Below are 11905 nucleotides of genomic sequence, written 5' to 3' on the forward strand. Positions count from 1 at the left end.
TGAATAAAATAATAGATTTAATACCTCAGGGAACATAATAATAATTATTGACTTGGATTCAATAAGACCTTAAATGTATATTATGGAATAGTATTAATGTTCCTTGATGTTGTTTCTCTGAGACAGATATGATATTGAGTTAGAGGTCTTTAGAGATTTAAATTTTACAAAGATGGAAGATCTGTTTAGAGGTGAACTGGTAACTGATGAATCAAACACAGGATATTAAAGACTGATTATCTAGTTGTGTCACCTCTCATGATTTTATTTAGCACGCCATGCTATTTGGTGACTTTTTTTTAATTCCTTTGGATCTGGAATAATGTACTTTTCTTATACTGGAGTCTACAAGACCAGGGACAGTCCCACCAAAGAAGGTGAAGTCCTATTGTAAAACTAGACTCTAAATAGCAGGGGATTATATGCGTGGGAAGAATTATGAATTTAGGGCTTCATCATGTAGATCATTGGCTTGGTGAGAGCAGGTTCACAGCCCAGCAGAGGAACTGCAATGATCTTTCCACTTGGCTGCACACAGAGTACCAGGCAGAATCCCAGCCTCTACGTCCATGTGAGCTTCGGAGGGAAAAGGCCTTTCTGGAAGGAGAAGATCATGTTCCCCAGTGCTCAGAAGATGGCCAGTTCCGGTAACGTAATGTAATCCCTTAGCCATCCTGAGACCCAGTCCTGCATTACAGTTAGTCCTAATGGTGTGGCACAGCAGGGGTGGGGGTTACCCAGCCAGCCAGCTGTGCTCTGGACTCAGACTCTGAGACATGAGTTTTGATTCCTTCTTGTTTGGAGTGCTCTGTGGTTACAGTGTGCCAGATTTCATTCATACTATGCAGCAAGGGGTTCCCAAAACAATGGGGAAGGTCTCCATAGGATTACTATATTCTCACTCAGATGTGGGAGCTGTGGTAGAGGAAGCAGAAAATATCCTGTTTGCCCAATCCAGTGTAAAATTGCCCCTGAAAGAATCGGGGCTAAAATTTTACCAGTGTAAATTACACATTTAGGTTTCATCTGTCTGCATCCATCCTGGAGAGTTGCTTGCTGAAGGCAAAGTTACCCTGTTTAGGGGGTGTTTGTATCTTCCATTTGCACTTTTTTTACACCAGGGTAATACTGATTTCACTGGTGTTAAATATTTTGTTTGTTCATGATACAAGTTCATTAATGTATCATGAGGCTCACACTCTACAGTGAGAAGGGGTGTTCTAGAAAAGCCTACAATTAAAACTGAATGCATTATTAAAAGAGTGAATCTTGACTTGCCACAGCTTGTGGCTGTGCAGGCTTGTGCTTTAAGCTCGTGCCCATGTCTAATGTGAATGTATTGTGGATTATAGAAGACATTGCTTTGGTAGGCACTGATCCTGCCAGCACTGAACTCAATACAAACTCGAGGGTCTTTTTTTAGAATTCAGAAGATCTCCCATCTGGTGGATTTGAATAGACTAGAAACCATTTTGAGAATACTGTTCTTTCTGAGGCTATTGCAGTCTTTGCATTAGATTTTTGCATTAGAACCTCCCTTTTTACATGTGTTTTTCATACAGATTGACAGTTGCGTTGCTAATAAAAAAACGTGTGGTGTGTGTGCTTCCTTAGGACTGTGCAGTGCAGCAAGAACGACCTTTCCTGCTGGTGTGTAGATGACAAGGGAGCTGAAGTACCAGGCAGTAAACAGAGTGGAGTTCCCATATCCTGTGAGTACCATGGCTAGGGTTAGAAAACCCATTGAGAGCCCAGCCTGGCACCCAATAAAATCAAGCAGTTTTGCCACTGAAATCAGTGAAAAGAAAAGCAGGCTTCTTGTGACTTATCCATATTTCTGAATTAAGTGACTTAGAACCTGTACACACAAACTTTACTTACGTGAACAGCCCCTATTTGTGCCGGTTACACCAATGTAATCAAGGGGCTGACTTGTGGCCTGGTGTATGATCATACCATTATATTGTAAGCTCTTTGGAGCCAGAAACGTTCAGTGTCTGTAGAGCACCTATGCCAGTGGTTCTCCACCTTTTTAGACTCAAAATACTGCTTGGAAAATGCCACTTCTTTGCTTTCACTTTTTAAATAATAGAGAAATTCCCCTTTTGCAAAAAACTCAGCCCACAGGAGGTCAGAATGGTTTGGATGCTATTAATTTCTATTTGAAATCTCTTGGAAGGGTTGTGAATCGTGTGTAGGTGTATGCAACCTGCAGCACCCTTAAAAAGATCATGGACCCCCAGGGTGCTGTGGCACCCTGGTGGAGAATCATTGACCAATGCACTGCTGGGCTTTACACAATTAAGTTAGCTGTAATCTGCTTGGGGCAGGGAAAAATGTCTTTATATGCAGCAGGTTGAGCAACATGCATGTGTATGACATGGTTGCTATCAGTTAACTTACTGTACAGGAAATCCCAGATTCTTTCAGTGTTAGATTTTATGGGCTAGGCCACTGGCAATTGCCCATAGTGGAGGATGGAATACATGCTGCAGGGGGAAGTCTGGCTGGCTGATGCTTCAGTAGCAGCTTTCCTGTGCAAGGAGAAGGTATAATTTCAGGATGCACAAACTCTACCTTTAACCCAGGTCCCCCTATTTTCTTAAGTCCCAACATATGGCCTGTTTTATGAAAAAGTACAAGGGTGTGGAGAGAGGTTCCTTGGGCCCCAGACCTCCATTATTTGGCTCTAAGTGAGGCTGAAATTATCAAAAGTAGGTGCCAAAATTGCACATGCAAAATAGCTTCTAACAGATATTAATGCAATCACTTAGGGAAGTGCAAGCTTCCTTGCAGCTTCCCACTGTTTCACTGGCAGGTCCATGGTCAATCCCTTGTTTGCTTTCTAAGTGCCATATCTTTCTTCCAGAGCTAAGCCCAGCCAGCATGTAGAGCATCATGCCTGGATATGCCATGGGTGATGTCAGCTAGCTTGCTGTACAGGCAGTCCAAAATTCTTTTAGTGTTAGATCTTGTGACCAACCAGCATGGAAATGGGCCACAAAATGCCACCTGGCTATTGTAGAAAGAGTGCACAACTGGATATCAAATTTGCCTCTCCACAGGACCTTCCATAATTGGCTGTAAGTCAACATGACTGAAATAGCAGCAGCGCTGCATCACTCCTAGCCTTTTGGTTTAATGTTGTTAACCTGGCCTCACTCCCTTGAGTCTGGATTTTGAGGTCCAGATCATAAATCCACGTGGCTTCATTGATTCCAACAGGCCTATCCTAATTTATATTAGCTGATGATGATCTGGCCTTGAAAACACAGAATAAAATTCATCTGATGCCACCAGGTTTTGCCTGATTTCAGGTGACACTGGGGGAGCATCTGTCTTGGAATAACAGCAGGTTTGAATGTCCCTTCCTGGCCCTGACAAAGAGGGAATTTAGTAGGAAACTCCCCCCAGGCTCCCTTTCAATAGCCCATCACCATCCTTGGCAAAGCTGCTGAGTGACTAAATCCATTCATTGGTTTGGTGTAGTTCATACAAAAGTCAACTGCCTTCTTGAAAAAAACAAGCGATTTATGGACCTCACAAGCACCTTCTTTTAACAATGCCTCTTTGGTATTGTAGGTTTATCCTTCTGTCAGCTGCAAAAGCAGCAGGTCTTGGTAAGTCGCTACATCAACAGCAGCACCATCTCCTACATCCCTCAGTGCTTGGATTCGGGGGAGTTTGCTCCAGTGCAGTGTGACGTGGGCCTGGGACAATGCTGGTGTGTGGACTCAGAAGGGATGGAGATTTATGGCACAAGGCAGACAGGGAAACCAACCCAATGTAAGTAGAGTTTAGCAAAGGGTGAGTTTGGTCTGTTCGGAATGAGGGGAATGGAAATCCTGAGGGGGAGAAATGCTATGTACTGGAAACTTCAGACCCAAACTGTGGGGCTGGTCTCTAGGTGCTAGTCAGAAGATGAACACACAACAATACTGAAGTGTTTGCTTTCAGGTCCAGGGAGCTGTGAGATCCGAGACCGTCGTATTCTGCATGGAGTTGGGGACAGGAGTCCACCACAGTGTTCAGCAGACGGAGAATTTTTGCCTGTTCAGTGCAAATTTGTCAACATGACCAACATGATGGTCTTTGATCTTGTTCACAGTTATAACAGGTAAATCTGAAATTATATAGTAATTCTGCAGACCTCTTCAAGCCTTTATCTCCTTGCCCATTCCATTTTAACCCATTCCAGCCCTGTTTCCTTCTGGTGGCTGGACCAGGGAAAGAATTGTATGTTAGTCAGCTACTACCTTAAAGCTAATAGACCCACGTGCGTTCATACAGTAAAGGCTAGTTTCTAAACTAGCCCTTGAGTCCTTTACTCTAGACAACCTAACCAGAGTGTATTTACATATTCATGGTTATGACAGCGTGATTTGTGTTTGATTTAATTTCACTGCTTAACAGAGTGAAATAACCCGGAATGAAATAATAATAATAAATTTGGTGGGATCATCATGCTTGACAAGTAGTCATCAATGGTTTAATGTTTAGTTGAGAGGAGCTATTGAGTGGAGTTCCCAAGGGATCTGTCCTGGATCGGGTATTGTTAATATCTGCATTATGATTTAGAGGATGGGATTGAATGCACACCTAGCATATTTGCAGTTGGCATCGAGTTGGGTGGAGTCACAGGCACTCTTGAGGTGGGGGCCAGGATCCAGCATGACGTTGATAAACTGGAGGAATGATCCAGAATCAACCAGATGAAATTCAGGAAGGACAAGTGCAGTCTTGTTCTTGCAGTGGAATAATTGCATACACAAATACAGTCCTGCAGAGACGGACTTGGGGATTACAATGGGCCATAAACTAAATATGAGACAACAGTATGCTTTTGTTGCAAGGAAAAAAACAGCAAGGAGTGTCACTTGCAAATGAAAGGGAGTGATTCTGTCATTCTGTCTGGCAGTGGTGAGGTCTCACCTGGGGTACTGTGTCCAGGTTTGGGCCCTACGCTTCAAGAAATGTGCGAACAGATTGAAAAGAGTCTAGCAGAAAGTGACAAAAATGATTAGAGGCCTGGGAAACATGGCTTGAAAGGCTGAAAGAGCCAGGGTTATTTAGTTTGGAGAAGAGAAGACTGAGAGAGCATTTAATAAGTCTTTAATTACCTGAAGAGCAATTATAAAGATGATGGAGATGGGCTTTTTTCTGTGGCTGTAGGGGACGGGATTAGAAGCAATGGCCTCAAATTACAGCAGAGGAAATTTAGGCTGGAAATTGGGAGGAACTGTCTGACTATGAGGGTGATCAAGTATCAGAACAGGCTACTTAAAGAGATTGTGGAATCTGCTTCCTTGGAAATGTTCAAGAGCAGGTTAGACAGACACTTGGCTGGGATGGTTAATCGGGGATGATCTTGCCCTGAGCAGGGGGCTGGACTAGTTGATCTCAGGAGGTCCCTTCCTGCCCTGCTTTCCTATGAACACAATGGGCAAAACACTGAGAGGAGAGAAATTAAGAGGTAACGAAAAAATTGGAACGATAGATACAGCTGGCATCTGGAAACAAGTGGCGTGTTGGTGAGGTGGGGATGAACAAAGAGCCTGTCCCACATGGCACAGCAGAAGACTTTCGTACCAAAGTGAAATGTTGGTTGAAGGGATAAGACACTAAACAAGAGAGATGCAGGGGAAAGGCATAGTACAGGGATGCATGGGTTTTTTAATGGTTGGATCAGGCTACTGGAGCATTTAAAACAACGCGTTACAGAAGAACACACAAAGGGGCAAGGAAATTGCAGCCCCTTTGTGGGGCTGGGAGAGGGAAGGAAGTAATGTGTGCATGGAGATGTGAGGGCTTGCAAAAGGGGAGAGATTCAGGGCCCCTTTCCTTCTACAGATGTTGTTGAGGTTGAGTCCAAGTTTAATCTGTCCCAACTTCGCCTTATTCTAGTTGAAAGCAAAATTGCCTTCCAATATACTTCACTGGTCCTGACTTCAGAACCACTGGCTCTTTCCACGAGAGGGCAGTAGAATAAACGGAATGACGTGCTTCTTCTGAGCCCAGCTGCAGTGAAGAGATCCTCATTTAAATGTGAATCTGACTCTTTCAAGTTTTGTCCTTTCGCTTTTGCTTGAAGTGTTGCATGGCAGGCCAGACGCCCAGGGCAAATGAGTCATAGGCTATTTTGGCAAGTGCAGAATAAGTTGGCAATTTCTCTAGTGGGCTGGTGGGTACTGACCTTCTAACAGGGCAAAAATCTATGCTTTAACATGACATTTGGCTGTTCTCCTTGGGACCTTTGCCAGGAAAAGGGTCACAGAATTGGGTTTTAGCAGCTTCCGCATCACCTAATAAACCAAAGGAAAGTGGCTTTTTGCTGCCAGCTTCTAACTGTTGCTAAGTATTTGACCCCATTACCAGACTGCCTCTCAGCCTTTTATGTGTTTGCTCTCACAGCAGCCATCATTTTGCCGATGGGAAGTTGAGCCAAAGGTGTTGTACGACACTCCCAGCCCCCAGGGTGGTATCGGAGATTTGAACCCGGGCCTCCTGAGTCTTGGCCTAGTGCCCCAGGGACTGTATCTGACTATCATTTCTTTTGCCCATTAGAAGGAATGCACAATGTGGACAGGCATTTCCTTCTAAAACAGCCCCCAAGATCCTTCCCCACCAAATGATCTTGAAATGAATCAGCATTTCAAGAAAAGTAAATCACATCTAACCGCCCCCCTTATGAACCATATCCCCAAGCTGCATTTTTGCACTGAAAAGAGAAAGGACTTGAGACTCCATGAGGCCCTTTTAGGGATTTTGCTATTGCTGTTCATCCTGTGTGGAAGGTACTCAGCTGTGACAGTGACAAGCAGTAGCATCGAACCCTCAGGTAGACTAGTAAGAGAGCGTGAGATCTGAAAAATCAACCTATTTTCTTTCTGTTGATTTGTGCAATTCATTTTCCACAATGAAGATTCTCAGCTGAGGTTAATTGTTATAGCTCTTTTTAGGACTTTCCCCTCTGTACAATATTCTGTTGTTGATCTATGGAGCACAATTCAGTTGCTCTTCCGTAGCTTGCTAGCTGGCACTGTGTAGGAGTGCATATGATTTGCATTGCATTGTTTGAAGGTAGGAAAGGCCTTTTTAAAACCAATCTTAAAAATCAAAAACTTATCTTTGTTGCAAGTGAAGTTCAGAGCCCCACTCTCAGGGATGGTGCCTGCAAATCCGTATTATTTATCTCCTTTCCCTTCTCATTTTCTATGCACATCTGCTTATTTCAAAACACTTATCAAATAAATGTGTTTAAAGTCATGGTTCTGACCCCCTTAAGTAGAGTCACAGTTGCTGTAGCCACTTTTGTGACAGGCCTTGAGAATTAAAGTCCAGCCTGTTTGCTATTACCCGTTGCTGGAACAATGGTTAAGAAAAAAAGAACCAGAGAATTTAAGAGTGGATTTTCAAAGCCAGGCATGTGAAGTCTTATCCACATGTTTGTGGGGGCTTAATTTATACCTTTGGCATCTTATTTAACCATACTGTCAGCTCATGACAAAAATAACCAACCCCAAGGTATGACTGCATGTCTAGCCACACATCCAATGCAATGTAATTTGGTAACTATATTTTAGAAAGTTGAATCCCGAACAAGGTGAACTACAAAAATCATTTACACAGCAGCCTGTTTCAAAGATCTACATGTTCAGATGCCCTGGAGATGGCCCCAGTCTAAGAGGCTGAGTCTTCCAGTGGATATAGTTGCGCTAATCTCATAAGTATAAAAAATGTTCCATACAAGGTTACTCTTTTTGTTTATCAGCTGTGCTGACCTGCCTCTTGGTCAGAAGAAGATGAAAGCTCCTAAAATGTACAGTCTGTTATGCCACACTGTATGGGGAGGACAAGGGGAAGAATTTATTTTGCAGTAGGTCAAACCACATGATCACAATGATCTCTTCTGGCCTTAAAAAATGCAATAGTCTATAAACAAATTCCTTCCTCATCCCATCAATAATCCATTTGTGCCCTGGAGCATGAGAGGTGGACACCCTTATCATGCAATTATTATTATCAGTGGGATGGACTGTCTTGAGGTAGGACTCGCCCACCAACAGAAACAGTGTCCAAAGGTGATCCAGGAAGGCTTGGTCCCAAATCTAAGTTCCATCCAGTGGTAAAAGAGGGAATCTCCCACCACTTTACATGCTAGGAGCAAAGCTATGTCAGCCTGATCCTTGGCTGCCTTTTTAGTTTCTTGAGAAGGTTGTAGGCTGGCATGAATTAGAATAGCCCTAAGACTACTGTCACCTGGCATGAAAAGCTAGCTCTGTCTAGCTACAGGGGCTTACGTAGAGTGGAAAGGAGAATTTAAAATTATTTTGGCCCAGAACCCCTCTCCAGCATCCCAGGACGTGGCCTAAATTAATCTCCCTCCCTTCCTTCCTCCCGTTGCACCTGTCACCGTGGTACCTGTCCTGCAATACAACATTTCAGTTTTTAAAATTATCCATCATTGTTAAAAGCCTGTCTAGGAAGGCTGGCCCTTTTATCTCCTGATGCAATGCATTACATACCCCTTTACTGAATTTCACTATGTGCTTCCATGTAGCTGGAAGGTGTGTGCCTGGATCATACGTATCCTATATAATGCTAATCTTGTTGCAAGGGAACTTGGTGAAATTCTTTCATTTGCCATAATGACCTTGCCTGGACCTTGAAAGATTTATCTTCTTTCTGATTGAAGGTGCTTTAGGTCATCCATCAGTTAAGGTCACATTTATCATATACATTTTTTCTCCCAACTCTGTCCAAGTTAAATTTCCTATTTAAGTCTCTGCTTTGCTAGGATCTGGTTATCATCACTATTAGCATATTTTTAAAGCATCAAAAGACCCTTTGATCTCCAGAAATAAGAGGTAATATCATATCATTTGTAATATTCTTTAAAACATAAACTCTCCCTTTAATTCATGGAGCCTTGTTCTCCCAATGTAACAGATTAGTGAGGTTTTTATCAGCTGTTCCCTGCTTAATTCACTGGAGAAAGTAGATGTGCTGGGGCGGGGTGGAAAGGGAAGCAACCTGTTTATGTAGGCTTTCTGCCATCTCCTGAGGATTTGTGGAAAACAGCAAATGAATAGGTATGTATAAATGAATTAAGTAAACCAACATGTATTTTACAATCTTTGACAATCTTTCGAAGATGGGGATATGATTGAAAATTAGCTAGCAGCATGCTGACTGCCCTCATCATCATTGTGTATTAAGTGGTTACAGTGAACTGAAATCTGTCGAGATGTGACACCATTGCCTTTTCCTTATTTAAATGTTTTGACGTCTGTTATTCAGGAGAGGGCTTGTCGGTTCTTAACGCTGCTGCTTTGTTGTCAAAAAGGCTGTATAAAGGGAAGGTTTAGGTGCATATAATGAATGTGACAATTTTGGATGTATCCTGATTGGAGGACACAGTTTCACAGCATAGAGCTTCAGTAATAAGAGGAAACCCTGACATTTGGATCTCATTCGAGTTTTGCTGTGACATAACCAGGCCCATAAGGACTTTGGGCTGTGCAAAGATCCCTGCAATAGAAATCCTGGGAGAAGCACTAACATTTCTTTATCATCATCAAACAGTCTGTGTAAACTCTCCTTTTTGTAACAATCTGCATTTTCTTTTAGGTTCCCAGAAGCATTCCAGACTTTCAGCTCCTTCAGAAGCATGTTCCCAGGGGTCTCTGGGTACTGTTACTGTGCTGACAGCCTAGGGAGGGAATTAGCAGAAACTGGTAAGTGCCTCGGAAGAGGGCAGACAGACAGCTATATAATGCCTAGGTCGCTACGTCATAGTACCGGGCCATGCAGCTAATTTTCATGGCAGGACCAGTTGGAATTGGAAATCACTAGCTAAATTATTTCACAGAAAGGCACATTTCTCCCCTAGGAATAGCACCAATCATTGGCAATGAATGCAGTTACTACCTGATGGTAACAGTCCCAGGGAGTCTCTTGATAGAGTTGACTGTCTAGTCCCTACTGGCCACAGTCCTTAAGAGAGAGTCACCATCATGGTTAGTAATCTTATTAGCGCTCTCCTTGGAACACCACAGACCTGGTGAGCGACCTACAGCCTTCCCTGTAAGAGTGGGAATTGCCTTTGCCTGTGAGAAAACATAGGGTGCTTTCCCATTGAATGGTACATGACACATTTTGCAATCGGGGACCTTCCAGGAAGATCAGGGCGTGGGATACACTGCTCTCCTGGCTGTTCAGTGAGCAGTCCAGTGAGTTTAAAGCTCATCTCTCAACAGTGAGGGGAAGAGAGAGAGTGGAAGAATCTTAAGCTCACCAGAAAACTCTCAGCACTCAATTGAGATGAATAAGAAAAGTGGTTTCAGACTCCAGCAGGTACCACTGTATCTGTTTACTTCTGGCTAACCATTTGGTTGTCTCCACATCCATAATAGCTAGATACTTTTCCTTTAATCAGGGGTATCAAACTCACCATGGCTCCTTGGCTGCATCTGAACTGCAGGGGCTTCTTCCAGGGCCAGCAGCAGCTTGTCAGCTCCAGTACAGTGGTGGGGGATGCATCTGCCCAGCCTTTGCCTGTCTCGCCGCTGCCACCAGTAGCATTTTCTATCAGCAGCAATTCTGCAGCAGGACATGCCCCTATTTTCCCCCTACTTCCAATTTCTGGTAGCCCAGTGAGCTACATGGAATGGCTCCATGAGCTGAATCTGGCCTGGGGCTATAAGTTTGGCACCCCTGCTTTAAAGGGAAGGTTGGATTGTGAAGTTGCAGCTACCAGTTCGCAATAGAGGTTTCCCCCGCCAACCGTTGGGGTTAGGTTCCTGAAAGTTCCCGTGGTTGGCAAAACCACGGTTGGCAAGACAAAAGGCTTATGGGAAAAAAGGCAGGTGGTGGGCTGATGCACGGCCATGGAAAACCATGGTTACTCAAAACTGTATATCATGGTAGCTAAAATGGTACATAGAATATTAAGCATGGACACTCAAACCTGTGGTTGGCAAAACCGTGGTAGGCAAGAGAAACCTGTACTTGGTAGGTAGGCTACTGAAAACCAGCCCAACCCAGCCTGTGGCACAGGGAATTGCCTTGTGGTGCATACTGGTATTTCTTACTTAACGTCATCCCGGTTAATGTTATCTCGTTGTTACGTCACTGGTCTATTAGAGAACATACTTGTTTATAAAGTCACACAGTTTTCGATTATAATGTTGTTTGGCCACCATCTGCTAGTAGGTAACTACTGTGATGTAATCAGATTTGCTTAACATCATTTTGCTTAAAGTCACATTTTTCAAGAATGTAACTATGATGTTAAACGAGGAGTAGCTGTACTGCATAAATCCCTGTTTCTTGATCAGTGCAGGAGTGCATGTGTTTCTGGCCTTCATGAAATAGGAGGTGAAATCTCTCATTTTAAAAGGGGAACCCTGGGCTAAAAGGCTCTCTTTACTCCCAGGATTGGAACTGCTGCTTGAAGAAGTTTACGACACAATTTTCTCTGCGCTGGAGCCTGCCCTCACCTTCGCTGAGACCACCATGTATCGGATTCTTCAGAGGAGGTTTCTGGGGGTGCAGCTGGCTGCCTTGGGCAGGTTTCGCTGTAAGTAGCACCAAACTGGAGCTCTGGGAATTTTGGAGAAATATGGGAACTCAAGAGTGACGGCTGCCAGGGTGGCAGACAAACTGGTCCTGAACTGAGGAGCTCCGTGAATGCTGGTATGAGCTACCAGCAGTGTAGATGGACTGCTGGTGGGTCAAAATCCTCAGGTGGCCTCTTTTGCACGGGTAACAGGGTGGTGTGGAGCCTGGTTGTTGGGAGACTATGGCTTGCCAGAGGGGGAGTGCTCTCTGGGCAGAGTGGCAGTAGGAGGGTGCCCAAGGGTGGGGGATCATGGAGCATGGCTTAGGGATCAATGCTTAGCTG

The 11905-nt window shown here is 43.9% G+C and overlaps 1 protein-coding gene across 1 annotated transcript in view; it reads left to right on the forward strand.

Annotated features, from left to right (window-relative positions):
* The first annotated feature begins 438 nt into the window (after window positions 1-438).
* The window catches only part of TG (thyroglobulin), a 209880-nt gene continuing 198413 nt past the window's right edge, over window positions 439-11905 (forward strand). Inside the window, exons 1-6 of the mRNA XM_006021995.3 lie at window positions 439-647; window positions 1615-1712; window positions 3583-3786; window positions 3958-4117; window positions 9631-9737; window positions 11438-11581. Coding sequence (XP_006022057.1) covers window positions 439-647; window positions 1615-1712; window positions 3583-3786; window positions 3958-4117; window positions 9631-9737; window positions 11438-11581 — 922 coding nt within the window. The remainder of the gene's footprint in view (window positions 648-1614; window positions 1713-3582; window positions 3787-3957; window positions 4118-9630; window positions 9738-11437; window positions 11582-11905) is intronic.

This window comes from Alligator sinensis, unplaced genomic scaffold (assembly GCF_000455745.1).
Source record: "Alligator sinensis unplaced genomic scaffold, ASM45574v1 scaffold651_1, whole genome shotgun sequence".
Lineage (NCBI taxonomy): Eukaryota > Metazoa > Chordata > Crocodylia > Alligatoridae > Alligator > Alligator sinensis.